At 41.7% G+C, this 16,703-nt stretch overlaps 1 protein-coding gene across 3 annotated transcripts in view; it reads left to right on the top strand.

Annotated features, from left to right (window-relative positions):
• The window catches only part of usp22 (ubiquitin specific peptidase 22), a 99,222-nt gene extending 82,728 nt beyond the window's left edge, over positions 1 to 16,494 (top strand). For 2 of the 3 annotated variants that reach the window (XM_074696851.1, XM_074696849.1), the window contains 11 exons: positions 548 to 661; positions 766 to 867; positions 3,866 to 4,032; positions 5,681 to 5,840; positions 7,888 to 7,993; positions 8,972 to 9,130; positions 11,574 to 11,700; positions 12,487 to 12,578; positions 12,984 to 13,046; positions 14,224 to 14,373; positions 14,455 to 16,494. In XM_074696851.1, coding sequence (XP_074552952.1) covers positions 548 to 661; positions 766 to 867; positions 3,866 to 4,032; positions 5,681 to 5,840; positions 7,888 to 7,993; positions 8,972 to 9,130; positions 11,574 to 11,700; positions 12,487 to 12,578; positions 12,984 to 13,046; positions 14,224 to 14,373; positions 14,455 to 14,497 — 1,283 coding nt within the window. In that variant the 3' untranslated portion in view covers positions 14,498 to 16,494. The remainder of the gene's footprint in view (positions 1 to 547; positions 662 to 765; positions 868 to 3,865; positions 4,033 to 5,680; positions 5,841 to 7,887; positions 7,994 to 8,971; positions 9,131 to 11,573; positions 11,701 to 12,486; positions 12,579 to 12,983; positions 13,047 to 14,223; positions 14,374 to 14,454) is intronic. The other variant, XM_074696850.1, reaches the window with a different exon arrangement.
• Positions 16,495 to 16,703: the final 209 nt, after the last annotated feature.

Raw genomic sequence — 16,703 nt, 5'->3', positions numbered from 1 at the left:
TGCTCAGCCGTCACTTATCTCTTCTAGCCGTGTTGCTTTCATCCAGAGTAGCTCTCCAATTTCATTGCACATGCAGTCACAAAGAAAACATTGAATGGTGGTGATAACACTCACAAGTCAGCTTTACTACATGATGTTCTTGCTTGCTTTCTCAGTGTAGGTAGAGCCAGAACCAGAGATATGTCCGTTTGAGCTAAAAATAGGTTGTTAAGGCAACAGAGCTGAGATATTGTTGCTGTGGAGTTTGAGAACTGAAAGGACGGTGTGTTAGCTGAAAGCCAGGTGGGGGTGGGAGACAAATACACCTATTCCATCATTGCTCTCCTCGCATCTCCTGAAATTGTTCAGTGAGAGCAATGAGATGGAAATATATTGCAGTGAGTGGATGATGTAGGGCGGGGAAAGCACTTGTCTTGAGGGTAACTGTGCCAACCAGGTTGGACAGTAAAATGAAACTCAGTGTGTTTTTCTGTGGGGGGAAAAATCTATTTCTAATAAAGATTCAATCTCTCTCCCCTCCTTTTTCTTCCCTCCTTCCTGCTCGCAGCGATAGACTTATTATACGGTGGAATATATTGTTTTGTGTGTCAAGACTACATATACGACAAAGACATGGAGCAGATTGCCAAAGAAGAACAGAGAAAAGCCTGGAAATTGCAAGGTATGGCCTTTTGTTTTCTGTTATGACACTCACTGAGCGTTTGAAACAAGGCCAACTTACATCTCCGCTCTGTCACATTTCTGTCTGTTTGTTTGTTTCTGCAGGCATAGGAGAGAAATACACAACATGGGAGCCAACCAAGAGGGAGCTAGAGTTATTACGACACAATCCAAAGCGGAGGAAAATCACTACGAACTGTACCATAGGTGGGGAAAAGGAGTGCAGTGTTGAGCCTGCACAGCCTTACAGTGACAAACAACTGTTTGTGTGTGTGTGTGTGTGTGTGTGAGCTGCAGGGATTTTTCCAGAGTTGTGTGTGCATGTGTGTCTACGTGTGCACTTGAGGTCGTTGTGTGCACACCACAGCGTGTCTGCATTTGTATTGTGCGTCCCCAGAACTTGTTTTCTCTCTGTTCTGTTTTCTGTCTGATCTGTAGCTTTGGTTTCTTTTCTGCTCCCTCTGTTGTGTCTCTGCTTTTATACATGTTGGTGTTTTTATTTCTAAGCCCAGTGTCCCCTGCCTTTCCTCACCCCCTTGTATCTTTAAAGAGCTTGGCTGCTTGCCCTTATTGGTTAGTAGACTGTGTATGAGCGTGTGTGTGTGAGTGTACGCGCACGCAAACAACAGGACCAGTTTGAAGTGTGAAAGCTCTTGCTGAGCGCTCTCTTCCAGAACCAAACCCTGCTTACTTGGATTAGACCCAAGGCCTGTCTGTGTCTCACCTGTTGTACTGACCATCACTGGAGGGCTGCAGCTTTATTTTCTCCCTCTAAATGAATCCATTCACAGCTTTGGGTTCTACTCCAGGAAACACAGATTTTCTGGCCAACCAGACCAAAAACCACACTGTCAATTTTTCAGCAACAAACACAAATAGCTCAAACTGAAAGTACCGTTGACTATTATGTAAAATAACCACACAAGCGTAATTCACAAAATTAAGGGTGTGTTTGTACCAAAAGTGTTGTTTTTATGGTGCTACCAAAGGTTTTGAATTAGGCAACCCTTTCATTTTAGCAAATTTGGGTGATTTTTAAGGCTGATAGTATCCAGGGCACAAAGGTGCACACAAGGGTGGTCAGGTGAGTCATACGCTTGGTATCTTTCAAGCTCTGCAAGGTGATGAGCTCTTTGGACAGAAAAAACAGCACAAATGAACCCTGTTTACTACCAGTCATGGTATGGTACGATAGAATATGATATATGATATAATATGATACAGTACTGAACAGTACAGTAGTACATGGTATGATGCAGTGTTATGAATCAGCAAGAGCTTTATGAGGAGGGACTCAAAACTGCACTTCTCTGAGTTTCCAGTTGATGCTTGCTTTAGAAATGTTTTAAAGCTACATACACACTCAAAAAAGAACATTTCTGTCAAAAAGAAGCATCTTTACTGCCTGCGCTTCATTCATTCATTTTCCGAACCGCTTATCCCGTGCAGGATCGCAGGTGGCTGGAGCCTATCCCAGCTGTCATTGGGCGAGAAGCAGGGTATACCCTGGACTGGTCGCCAGTCAATCACAGGGTTTACTGCCTGTCTTATTTAAAATATTTTAAATAAATTAAATAATTAATCAAATTTAACCCTTGTGTGGTATTAGTATTGTTGTTACTTAGCCAGTGTTTATGGGTCTATTTAAGGGAAAGTGTATGAAAAAAAAAAAATTGGTTCCTGCAAGACAAAAGGGGAAAATGTGCAGGAATGGAAGAGTAGGTGTTGTTTGAATTTTCAACAATGCTTCAACTTTCAATGAGCACGCACGCACAAATACACACAGACACACACCTTGTACAGGAACAGGAGGGGCAGAAAACACTATCAGGAGGTCCAGAAAGGAGGAAGACATAGTGGGGGTACACAGGACCTACACGTTAGCCCCAGGTCCAGTAGACCCAAACACCCTGTATGTAATATGAATGCGTAGGGTGGGTGTGTAGTATGTGGTCAGAGAAAATTTGTTTTGATTTATGTTCTTCACAGAAAATGAGCTGAAGCCAATGAATTTCAGGTTGAAAAAACAATTAACTGTTTCATTTTTCTTTCAATGAAAACGAGTCCCACAGACCCGAATACCATACAAGGGTTAAAAAAAAGGTTTTTGTCCAAAGAGCTTATCAGATCACAAAGCTTGTAAAATATGAAGGGTTATTAAACTGACCATCCTCTAGATGTGAGCAAAGAAGCTAAAGGCCCACCTCTTTACCTCATCCTAACCCTAACAAAGCTTGGTAAAGTTTAGCATTTTTAATACAGCCCTGTCATCTACAGACTTCCAAACTCTGTATCAGGAGCAAACAAGCGAGGGCATGTACTCTACATTCATATAAAAACTTTGGTCATTGGATGAATATGAATTTAGTCTTTCTATATCTATTAAATCATAGAACAGCAATTTTGCAATTATCAATAATTGAAAGATAATCATAATATTCAGCATAGAGTACAAATGGGAAAATACTAAAGGCCCCTAAAACATGTTTACTCATTTGTTGCCAGTATTTTTTTTCAATAATCCAATAAAACAGCTAAGGAGAGACAGAAATGTGAAAGAGAAAGTTGGAGATGAAACACAGAAAATGGTCGTGATGATCTATTGAACCATCAACCACAGCAACAAATACTGTGGCTTCAGCACACAGGGTACAATCAAATGCTAGGCTAACCAACAGTTTATTCATGAACTGCTCTTCTGTTAGGATACAGCGAGTTGAAATAATTTACATGTTTTAAATCTGCTGATCTTTTTCAGAATGCCTTTTTTCTTTTCTTGTTTGAAATTTACTGGCCTATTTCCTAACTATCCAGCTGTTTTCTTTATCCATCATCCCCCATCATCTCTTTCTTTGGCCAACGCACTGTGCTTCTTGTTACTAGCTGTGACGTCATTAGTACCACCGCAGGGGGTCTTGCTGTAGTGGCGCAGTCAGTCAAATCAGAAAGGATGTCTATTTAGAATATTGTATTTTTTCAGTGAAATATTAGCATTCGACACTGGTGTATCAATAATTGTAACACATGTCAGGCCAAAGACTTATTGTCATATTGATATTATGTCTTACCCCTGCCTCAAGATATTCAATCTGTGACATAGCACACATGAAACCATGCTTTATTTGCTCCAATGTTAGTACTCTGTGTGAATCCTGCCATGACTAACAGTTTTCCTCTCTCTCATTTGTTTCTTGTCATTCTGCAGGTTTACGAGGGTTAATAAACCTGGGCAACACATGTTTCATGAACTGTATCGTCCAGGCCCTAACACACACACCGCTGCTGCGAGACTTCTTTCTCTCCGACAGACACAAGTGCGAAATGCAATCAAACTCGTGTCTGGTGTGTGAGATGTCACAGCTTTTTCAGGAGGTACGGCGCTCATACGTACACATTGGTCTGTTCACTCCTGAAGAGGAGGGCTTGTGTGAAGAAATGGGGCTGTAATAGGAGAGCTTGAATGATAATACAGCTTATAATACAGAACGTTCTATCGCAGTCTAACCCACTGCAGAAGGCTGAGTCACTATTGCGCTATTTATTTGAGTCCAAAGAGGGAGGCAGAGAGGAGGGATGAAATGCAGCTTGCAAGGAAAATACAAAGTCACAAATGAATGAGCAAATGCAGAAGTTATACGTTGATAGAAGCTGCTCACTGTATGAGAATTACATCCCAGTCAGTTATCACTATTTATGTTGCATTTCCTTGAAACAAAAGTTCAGCCACTTTACATCCAACGAACTCATCAGCCCCTGAATGTTACGTAATTTCTGCTCCCACACTGCCTCTTCTTTTTTCTTACAGCCTCTCACTTCCTAGTATATACAGGCCCACAGATGGCAAGTGGTGCTATAATGAGTTGAGTCACTGCCCACCCCACCTCCCCATCCCTCCCTACAACACACAAACACATTTACACACACCCACGTAGAGCTCTGCCCCGTCTCGGTTTGGTGAACCTTGCTGTTACGTGACACATGATGGAGGTTATCGCTCACCTCTGTCTCACAGGGAGGTAGACGCTGATGGAGTATTCGGCTGTATGCACAATGAAAAATTCAGGGACTGTCACACAAATCGTATTATTAACATCACTGTGACACTCACACTGCGATTCCCTCCACGCCTTGTTCCCAGCTCCCTAATTTCATTCCTTACTTTTGTCACCTACCTTCATCCTTTATTTTCCATAGCTTACCTTTGTGTTGTTGTCAAGAGCTGTCTACTGTCTCTCACACACACACTCCCAAAGCTTCCAAGATATGAAGGGGAGAGGTATGGCCCCCTTTGATCAGACACACACTCCACTCCCTCTCCCGTTTCCTCGTCTCCTTGTAGCGCCTTTCGTTTGTCAGCCACCTTCAAACCATCTAAAAGGAGCAGAGTTTGTAAGATTCAGGAGACGTCAGCATGGCATGTTTTCCCCTCTCACAGCTCAATCAGATCCCCGACAGGGCTGTGAGGAATGAAACAAGGTGCGCACCACATCTACATGTTGGAAATCGAGCGCTCTCCCTGGCATTTATGAGCTGCAGGTGAAACTTCATGTTAGCGTTTGCACTCTGCCTGGCCCCGTCACACTCTTACCCACATATCCTGACCCTGACCTGGATTGTCAGTCACTCGAATCCCCTTGGCAACCCAAAGACTCTGCTAGCACTTCACAGATTGATGTTTTCTTGCTCTGAATTGCTCCCATTTTGCAACCACTTTGCCCTCTTTTAACTTGCCTCACACCTCTTCTCTCTGTGGCTGTGCTGTCATTGGAGGTGGTGGAATTCAGGCCCACAGAGACCTGAAGAAAGAAGCAGTTAAAAGCATCAGAAAATCCTCTTGACTGACAGAAAATCTTTGTTTTGCTACAGTTATAAATTATGGGTGACAGTGAGCAGTGTATCTGTAAGACAGGAAAAGACGGAGCATATATAATGAAACCAGTAGCCTCTGGAAAAGTAGGCTAACCACCCTCTTCTATTCATCCTCACCACCTCCTCCATTTATCTTTCTTCCTGCTCCCAGTTCTACTCGGGCCACCGTTCGCCCCACATTCCCTTCCGGCTGCTGCACCTGGTTTGGACTCATGCACGCCACCTCGCAGGCTATGAACAGCAAGACGCCCACGAGTTCCTCATCGCAGCGTTGGATGTACTACACAGGCACTGCAAAGGAGACACCATCAGTAAGCTACACAGCAACCCTCTCCACCCTAGTATGAAGCTTATACATAGTGAAAGAGCATTGCAAAATCAGTTCTTCTTGTTCACTCTGGTTAGATTTTCTTTATTGCTCTAACTGCCAGTGAAATCCTGATGTGTTGTTCAGGCAAAGTGTTGTCTTGACTATTGTCCATAAGTACAAAATTGCTGTTTTTTTCAGTCAGAGATTTTAAATCTAGCAGTGTCACAGAGCTCTAGGACGTGGCCCATTTTGCACTCTTAAAATTTTTGGTCCAAAAATGGGACCAAATTGGGACCAAAAATTTTAAGAGTGCGACTAATAATTTAAGGTGCAAACAACAATTTGTAGCTCTGTAAAGTGCAGTTACTGGAGAAAATCGGCTCCACTCTTACTATGATCATTTACCAGTGTTTACAGACGTGTTACCATCTAACTCTAGGTTTTATATGCTGTAATGATGCACATGTCACAACGTAAATTTTCTGTGAGTCATGGAGAAAACTTTTATCTCTATTTCACTGTACAATAAGGGCAGTATCATAGGAAGGAGTGACCAGGGTGTGCACAGCACATATAGTTACATACATATAGTACTTCTCCTCTTTAACTCATCAATCTGCTTTAACAACCTTAAGTAAACATGATTGTACAGATATTATATTCAACAATGATTTAAGTATTAAAATGTATTATACATAAATGTGCATCAGCAAATATGATAAATTTACAGCAGTTTTTAAGCCCAGATACACAAAAATCATGCAAGGCCTCAGGGAAACACTGATGTTATTTACAACACTGCCAAAGAGGAGTTGCAGTTAACCAAATTAAAATTGGAAATTCTTCTCCTGAAGAAAATGGATTAACATCAGTTCAGTTTGTTGAAGCACTTTAGGAACAGGCACTTTGTTTTGGAAATGTTTATTTTTGTCAAGATTCAAGATTCAAGATTGCCTTTATTGTCTCAGAGAGAAATTTGCTTTGGGGCTTTTGCCCCTGCTGCAACCATGTTTGGGTTTAAAATGTTCAAATTCGGCTCAGTAAAGCACTTAAAACACTATATATGTTTTCTTTTCTATGTATTTGTGATTAAGGATGCAACGATATGAGAGTCTTGGGCAGTACTGATATCTGATATTAATATTGTTGTTATGGCCGATAACAGATATTTACCAATATCTATATAATGTTAAAAAAAAAAAACCTGAACAATCTCAGATGTTGTGTCGAGGTAGTTCAGAGGGAAAGAGTAGTGGGATCGTGAGAAAAGACGACCATGGAGAGGATCAAAGGATGGGTTTGTCTGTTTTTGGATCAAAAACAGGTAGAGACATAAAAGAAGAGGGTCCACTCTCCTTCAGTAGCTTTGTTTACATTGCCATTGAAAACAATATTATTTGGGTCTTGAAAGATTGTTCAAGATGCTGTGAAAATGTCGGCAGCTAACTAGTAAATATTGTCCTATACCGATATGTTAAAAAATGACCAACATCGGCCAATACCGATAATGACTCCGATATATTGTGCATCCCCAGTTGTGCTTCAAATAAAGAAAAAAAATTCTCTAAGAATTATTCTTGTTTTATTTTGGGTGCACCTAAATTTTGTGCTGGTGCCCCTAAAACAAAAAGGTTTGCCACACTGGTGCAACCAATGCTAAATGTTAGTCTGGAGCCCTGTGTAAGCTCAGTTTGAGGCAATGTTCTCTGGACTGTGATCCAGCACTTGCAGTTGCACCTTAAACCTGCTGTGCCTTCCTTCACTGAAAACATACGAAAGGAGACTGACAATGGTGTGTACTGAGGGGACGGCAAGCAGGCAGGCAGGCGGTGTGAAGAATGCCAATAGGTGCTGCTGCAGCAATGACAGGCTGACTCATCCACCCACCCTGCAGTAAGGCTTGCTTTGATTAGCCGAAGCGGAGGACCCAGAGAGTTGTGAAGTAGCTGGGAGGATCTAGTGTTTGGGGGAGGGGGGGGGGTGAGAATGAGGGTTACTGTTATCAGTGTGTGTGTTTTTACCTTTTCCTTTTTTTTTGGGGTCTACAGGAGACGACAATGGGAAGAAGGCCAACAATCCAAACCACTGTAACTGCATCATTGACCAAATTTTCACCGGGGGCCTGCAATCAGATGTTACCTGTCAAGTTTGCCAGTGAGTGTGAATCTCTGTCCAGGTGTTTTTTTTTCTGTTTTACTCAGAAGAGTGTGAAGAAGCGAAGAAATCAAGCCCTAAATTTGCTTAATTAAGCATAACATTTTTACACATTTGTCCACTCATCCATCTTTACTCGTTTTATTCCGATTCCACTCAGCTTTATACCACTAGGCTTATAGATAAAGACACCTCCTGTCCTCCAAGTAACGGTGAACCACTGGTTGTGTCCTCTTTACCGCTCTTATTTAAAGGCCCGGTCCCTGCGGAGCTGCTGTAAGGGGAGGGGTTGTCTAGACAGTGGCACAGCCCAAGCGTTGCCTTTCTGCCCCCTAGAGCTGTCCTGTCACATTAACGCTAACATGCTGCACTGAACCGCGAAGTGCAGGAAAGCCAAGCCAAGCAATATTGCGTGCAGCTACAGTAAAAATGGGGACTCCTGAAGTGGAGCGAGTGAATTGTGTAACGTTTTGCCTTCACTTAAACCCTTCGGAATTATAAAACAACTTTCCTCTCGGTTACACATTGTTTAGACGACAAATAAAGCTTCTCTTACTGCTTTTTGAAGAATAATGGCACCACATCAGAGCCATACACAACCCTAACAGCTACCTGGTATCATGTAGTGTTACACCACTTTCTCTCTGTCTAATGATTGATAATGTGCAGAAACCTAGCCCCTGTTTTTTTTTCCATACTGCATAAATTCCTCACCTTGAGCCACCATATTGCCCCAAGCTGCAGTGCATCAATAGTCAAGATGAGTTAATAATGTGGATGCTCCATGTTAAACCAATTCCCCTGATGTACCACTCCATATATAAGTACACACACTTGAAACTGCAGCAGGCTTCACATTAACAGATCAGAATGTACTGAGCCTGTACATTACCCACTCTTTCATCATCCTTTCATCATCACCTGAAGTAAGTGACACATTAACCAAGTTAAAATTGACTCCCTTCTTCTTCTCTGCAGTGGGGTTTCAACAACGATAGATCCATTCTGGGACATCAGTCTGGATCTCCCGGGCTCATCTACGCCTTTCTGGCCACTCAGCCCTGGAGGGGATGGCAGCACAGTGAACGGAGAGAGTCACCTGTCAGGGTCCACCACGCTCACAGACTGCTTACGCAGGTACAGCTTGTTTTGTTTTCCTTATTTTAAGTCAACTTCACATCTGTTTAGAAGGATTATTTGTTTATAAACAACGGCTGATGCGCACACTACTTGCGTGAAGAGGCACTGCAGAGTATGATAGTCAAATGACGTGGGGGTGTTAACCACCAAAAAGCGAACTTTTTAACTTAATACCATCGCTTATACGGATGGTTAACTGCTCCCCGGTGTGTGAAATAGCAGTAAGTGGGTAGAAGAGATCGACAAGTGGACAGATATTAGGTAGACTGACGTTTTTGACGCTGAAATCCAGTGTGTACCACAGATAGAAATTGAAACACACACCTGTCCCACTATGCTCATGCCTGCATTATTCATTGACACTTGCCAGATTGTAACATACTGGGAGGTAAACATGTGTCAATAATACGGGATGGGTACCTTTCACATTTGAAACAATATGGTACAGATTACCGGTACCTGGCAATCAGTACTCAACGGTAGCAATTTTTGGTACGTTTGTGTGTTTATGTGGTAAAAATATCGTTTTTTTTTTTACAATAAAATGTAAATTCTTTTCAATCTAACATATTTATTCTTCAGTTTAATAACTTGTAATGCTGTGTTCATGTCCAGCATGGAAAATCGCCTACTCTACTAGTCCCTCACAGTCACAAGGATGTGTTCAGGTATCTAAACATGGTACCTTTTGATTTTACAGGAACCAGTACCCTGTAGTTTTGACAGAATTTGGTCGGTACCAATAGAAGTACCTAATTCGGTACCCATCCCTAGCCAATAAATTAGAAACCCTCCCAAACTGCTGAGTCTGAGACCTAGTTCATACAAGAACCAGAAAACTACGTCCAGAGAACTGCACCAAATTTGAACATTAATGGCTGTGTATTTTGTGTATTTCAGGGTTAAAAGACTGGTAAATAATTTCACAAGATTCCCTAATTTTACTTTGATCATAAAATCTGTTTCTGTTAATCATAATTTAATCATAATTCACTTATTATTTACTTTCTGTATTGAGTCCATGTTTGCTCATAACCTCAGCCTGAAACCAACTTTTTTGTTAAATAAGCAAAGGCAAATCTATATTTTGAGTTTATCAGCAGTTAATATTGCTTGTTTGCAGTCAAACCTGGTTAACTGAGATTAAAAAAAGACTGGGGACTAGGGTTTCATTGTTTCATTGACTCTCGGCTGTTAACCACCGACACGTTCGGCTGAGAGTCACCAGTTAGCATGGTCACTATTAGCTTCAAAACACTGGTTGCTCTGTGACGGTCAAAACTTCATAGACATTGCTTCTATTGCATCGTGTCATTTCTGACAACTGACCATGGAACAACCGTACATTTTGATGCTGACAGGTTAAATTTAGTGTTTAAAAAATGCTAACTGGTCTGAATGGATGTAGCTAAATGCAGCTTCTGCAGTCAAAATGCGTGTGCATCTTTATGATAATGTAGACTGATAATCTGTCTATAGAGTAACTTTTGGTTGACGGATGATTTAACAGCTCTGTGTCTGGAGTGGTTCTTCCCAACACCTCAAAAGTCATCTTTGTTTTATAGATTTACCTGCTTTTCTGTCCTGATTCTGCTGAAACTGGGATAGAAAGCAACAGTTTTCTCAACATGTGAAAAGAGACGTGTTCTGCAGCTTCTAATCTGTTTCTTTTCCATTGACTTCCTTTTCTCTATCCCTTTCTCCACCGCTCTTGAGTTCTGCACTATCAATCGTCTCTGCTTGTAGACAAATAAATCACATCCATCCCACCACTTGTTCACAGGGTCACATGTGTTGTCTGCACAGGCCCAGCAGACCTGTTATCCCTTTTTTAATCTCCAAGCATCACCAGGTTGGCAGAGCAGGTGTGACCTCTCATATCTCCTCCGCTGATGCTTCATTCTTGCAATTTCTTTTCCACCTCTCCTTATCTTATTTCACCACCCCCCACCACATCCCCCCTCCACCTAATTCCCTTTCCCTCATGCCCTCACTCTCTACCCCTCGCATTCATCTCATCCTCCCCCTCTCGTTCCCTCGCCTCCTTTCCTTCAGACTTTCTTTTTTTTTTTTTTTTACTGCAGCTCCTCACACACCCCTAGTTGCTGCAGCAAGTCTCTTAAAGGTACAGAACTGGTTGGTGCTGTTGCCGTGGTGATAGAGGCGTTGGAAATACCAGCAGGGCTCTGGGTTGGGTGGGCTAATGTAAAGGCTGGCTGCACCAAATCTCTGCAGGTGGATTTGTAGCACATTAACCGTACACACAGGACCAGAACGAGGTGTTCAAGGGTGCAGAGATGATACCTGTGAGGCTGTAGCGCCATGATTGATCAACTTTAATATTGTTTTCCATTTACAACCCCTGTATCAACCATTTGCCCTCATTTTCTCTGCTTTCACACACCCTCTCCTCTTCTTCCCATCCCACCTTTCTCTGCAGGTTTACACGGCCTGAGCATCTAGGAAGCAGTGCCAAAATCAAATGCGGCGGTTGCCATAGTTACCAGGAGTCCACCAAACAGCTGACAATGAAGAAGCTCCCCATCGTAGCATGTTTCCATCTCAAAGTGAGTCAGCCACCGACTGCGCGCTGCCAATTATCCTTTGTTACGTTATCTGTCACCGTCTGACAGTTTGATTATTTAAGGGTAAACGCTGCTTTTATCGCTCACACATCTCATTTTACTCATTACTCCAAAAACAGCAGATGCTGTGGTGTCACGTAAACACTGCTGAGCGATGTGATCATCAGGAAGTTGAAGTTTTTTTTCCTGTTAAATCTGATCTTTGCATACTGACCTATAAAGATCTGTTACTGTTCTGTTACACATCATCTGTTTGGTCTCTTGTGTATGCTTCCTCACTTTTGCTGGAGGCAAACTTCTGGTTTTGCAGTGACTTAACTGTCTGCTACACTGCCTGTGCGTAGGTGTGTTCATAACCTGATTCAGTTGTTGGTGCATTACCTCCTACCCTGCAGCCCTTTCACACAGTGTCCCAGAACACCTGTGATTTTAACGGCTCGTACTGTCTTCCACAGTCCGTGATTTATTTATTCTAACTGGATAAGACGCCTATGAACGCTTTTGTTTTGATAATATTCACCATATTAGACAACAAGCCTGGGATTACATCATTACAAATGTGTGAAGGTATCACAGCCAGGGTGGGAAACATTCTTCCTTACTGTTCAATGCTCTGTTTTTGTTTTTTATGTTGTGAAGATGACGCCTGTTGTTTCTAAATATGTGTCCTCTCCCCACTCCAACCCCCTCCTCCCCCCTTTCTTTCCCTCTACCCCTCCATCTCTTGGCCCTTCTCTCATCTCATCCTCCCTCTCTGGCCATCCCCAGCGGTTTGAGCACTCTGCTAAGCTGCGGAGGAAGATCACTACATATGTTTCCTTCCCTCTAGAGTTGGACATGACGCCCTTCATGGCATCCAGGTAAGCTCACAGCGAGCACATACATGTCCAATGAATCATGTCCTCCTACTGTACACAGAATCAGCCTCTGCTGCTGCTTTGTTATGTTATAATGTCCAAAGATGTGCAAACTGTATGATAGTCTGTTGAAACATGCTGTAATGTAATCAAACATGTCTGTATCTTTGCCAAAACAGCATCACTAAATGTACCCTATTAATATTTACTAGTATCAGAGGAGCATGCAGCAGAAGGCCCCACCCCTGACTCTTGCATCCATTCAGCTCTATTCAGAGACAGAGGGATGGTTTGGGAATAGACAGACTTCATAGAAAGGATAACTCTGCCACCTAGTGGATTTATGTGTAACTGTAGCATGCTTAGCAAACAAGTACAAATATTGTGTTATCCCTCTCTGTCCTGCAGTAAAGAGAGCAGAATGAACGGGCAGTATCAACAGACGGTTGATGTACTAAACAACGACAATAAGTGAGTACCTCAGGAAACATGAACTAACTGATGTCACTTCACAGCTGCTCTGAAATGTCCTCTTTGTCAAAGAAACTCACAGTAATGATTTGAGGCATCCAGCCTTGACTCCACCAAATGAAATCAATTTGAAGCCTATTAAAAGCTGCTTAGTTTTCCTCATCCGTGGCAGCTACAATAGCTTTCATTTTCCAGAACATTTGCGAGGAATTTGCTGTTTTAATACCGCTGACAGGTTGCCTGTAGTGTCGCAGCCAAATACACTGTGCAAGGTGCTCCTTGATTGAGTACAGACAAAGGAAAGCATCCATGTATAAGGGGAAGGATGGAGTTTTATAAAGTGCTTGTGTTAAGGTGAAGTTTGGAAAAAGTTACCAAGAGTATTCACGTTGGGTTTTTTCTTTAGTCCTTTTTTTTCTTTTCTTTTTTTTCTTTTTTGTAATAAACTATTTATTGCTTCAAGTTTTTTTTTTGGAACAAAACAAACAAAAAAATTTATATTACATACACCACCCAGTAAAAGTAAAAAAGTAGAATTAACTTGAAATATTAAAGATAATACTTCTGAAACCACTACAATAAACAAACACAAAAAAATAAAAATAAAAAAAAATAACAAGGAAAAAAAATAACAAGAAGGGAAATAAGATACACATTTTCATATATATCATTTATCATTAAAAAACAATGTAATCACTCTCCACCTCTGTAATGGTACCCAAGTCTCCAACTGCATGTAAGAGCAGTGCCCAGGTTCCTAATAACAAATCCTGTCGGCCTTTTAGCCTGAGTGCTAATTGCTCATACCCAGCTATTTTTGACATTTCTCCAATCCATTCTCTAATAAATACATTTTCTGTCACTTTTCAATGTCTAAGAACTATTCTACAGCCTGTGCTTGAAGGAAGCCTGCACCATAGTGTTTCTTTTGTAGACATCTTAATCCCCTTTGTCAATATTCCCAGTATACACAGCACTGGGCATTTCTGTTGCTCTTTATCAAGTACTTTGTTCAGAAGTGTTTTAACTTTTCCCCAAAACTTGATCACCATCTCACATTCATAAAACATCTATGTAAGTGCCTTTTTCTTTGTCACACTTGTCTGATTTTTTTTTCATCTTGCATGGCGTCCAGTAGCTTCTATGAATAATTCACATCTTTTCTTCATTACTTCAGGTATTCCTTGTTTGCGGTGGTCAACCACCAAGGCACGTTGGAGAGTGGCCACTACACCAGCTTCATCCGCCAGCACAAAGACCAGTGGTTCAAATGTGATGATGCCATTATCACCAAGGCCAGCATTAAGGATGTACTTGATAGTGAAGGGTAAGAACAGAAACAGGGTGATAGCAGCAGTAAGAGATACAGCACCCTCTCTTCTGACACGTGTTTCTTTTCCTCTCTCAGGTATCTCTTATTCTACCATAAACAGTTCCTCGAGTATGAGTAGTCTGTGCAACCACTGACCACAGAGAACCACTGCTTCGAAAAAGAGAGTCCAGGGACTGGGGACAGGATGAGACACAAAAAAACACACAAACCTACCTGAAACTCTTTGACTACCAGTCTGCTCCTCTAGCTGCGGAGGACAAAACTAAAATGAAAACAAGACGTGTGAAAACATGCAATCTTTCAAAAGAAAAAACAACAAGCACTGAGCTACTTCTTGGCATCTACTTGACAAAACTGAATGAAGAGGAGAGAAAGAGGAGGAGGAGGAGGAAGAAGAGGAGGTGGAAGCTGTCATCAGATCCAGGCAAGGAAGAGCCTAACCGTAACCCCTCACTTTCTCTATCTCTCCCTTCCCATTCCTGCTGCAGGGGCAGAGTCTGAGCCTGACCGGCTGTCACGTGGATCGGGCACACCTGGAGTTTTTCTTACAGTATTCTGATTCCCCACCCTCAACACACTCACACGCCCTCCATTTCTCTCCCATGGTGCTCTTGTTTCAACTGACCAAGCATTTAACTTAGTCATCATGGAGGACAGTTTGTCGTCATATGCATACGGGACTGAATGCAAAAAAAAAAAGGAGAAAAAAAGAAAAAAAAAATAGAATCAACGTATTATATGGACTTTGCAAGAACATTTTAAAGGTATGATTCTTATCATTTGTGACTTTAGTTTTGAGATACTGTATGAATCTAGTATACATCTATTTTTTAAGAGCAGAGAAAACATGGGAGAGCTTAGACACGCTGCCTTTGCCAGTTGCTGGGGAAGTGCTGCCATGGAAACTAAGCAGATTTGGACCTGAGTGTGCTCATGTTCCATTATTTACTGTGTTGATTGTTTTTATTTTTCAGTCTGGTTGAGGGCAGGGAATATCTATTTTTTTTAGCGACTCATTGAATTTTGTATACTGTTCTTTTCAGTGTCTTTTTTTTTTTTTTTTTTTCAGTACAGTCATATGCCCCTCGCTGTCCTGGTACTGGAAATGTTTTTGGACGTATTATACTTTCATTCTTGTGGAATTGTTGGTATAATGATGGTGGTGATTAAATTGGCTCACCTTTGCTGTTTATGAATCGTATGTTGAATGTGAGCTTTGGGTTTCATACAGCATTCTGAAGAGAAGACTGGATACATGGACTCCACATGAGGTCCTATTATATGTGAGAATGCTGTGGTCTCTCCTCATTGAACACCTTGGATGCTGTGTGCAACAAAAAAAGAAAAAAAAGTAAAGCCCATTTAACATCACTGCATGCAAATGGGCTCTCATGATCTTATAAAATGTGAAAAAATTGCCCTCAGTAATGCCTCAAGGCCTGTTGCCCGTCAGGATTTTTGTTCTGGGATGTGAAGAGAATCATGTGAAATATATAAAGTGGCCAAGACACATTGCACGTGTATGGGCACTATGCGACCACAGCCTGGCTCTGTATCCATCAGTGTTAATCTTCTCCATGGCAACCGTGTGTGGCTGGTGCAGACCGGTGTGGTTCGTGGTGTGTCTCGCCTCTGCAGTGCAGTAAACCCAGTGCTCTATTCAATCAGTATGCTGTCAAGTCAGACTTTAGATAATGCACATACACATCAGGGTGTTGTGGTCTGTTTTGTTTGAATATCACTGATTGTGTATGTATAAGAAAAATACAGAATAAAAAACATTATTGACTCATGTATAAGATGAGGGCTCTAACCTTTCACAAAGTAACGCCACATTAAGAAAAAAAAAACACAACCTCTGGTTGTTAAGCTGCTCTGTAATTGAAAATAAACATGCATATCCTAAGGTTTGCTGCATAACCCCAGCTGGAGGGCAACGGCAGATTCTCGATCAGTAAAATCAAAGACTTTTGAAATGTTCGCACTTTGGTTTGGATGTATCATGGAGCAGTTAAGGCCACCCAAGGGCATTCAGGGACGCAGCTGAAACGAAAAAGGAAGAGGAGAGCTTCATTACCCGTTTCAGTGATTAAACTCAGAACAAAACTGCAATGTGTACGTGCTGTCTTTTGTCTGTTGACTTCATTCACACATCTCTACATTTAAAGAGGCATTTCCAGGAGTTAAAGAGCTGCTATGTGCTGTCACCTTTAAGTACCCTGAGTTGCCCTCAAAGGCATGGCTGTCAGTGTGTGAATGCGATTAGTCCTGATGGGCAGTTTGGCACTTAGCCTTTGTAATTTGTGTGAAAATGTGTATAATTC

The sequence above is a fragment of the Halichoeres trimaculatus genome, unplaced genomic scaffold (assembly GCF_033239565.1).
Source record: "Halichoeres trimaculatus isolate MK-OKI-2021-1 unplaced genomic scaffold, fHalTri1.1 fHalTri1_scaffold_20, whole genome shotgun sequence".
NCBI classification, from domain to species: Eukaryota; Metazoa; Chordata; class Actinopteri; order Labriformes; family Labridae; genus Halichoeres; species Halichoeres trimaculatus.
Note: the sequence above shows the minus strand (reverse complement) of the source record. Positions and strands in the feature narration are given on the sequence as shown.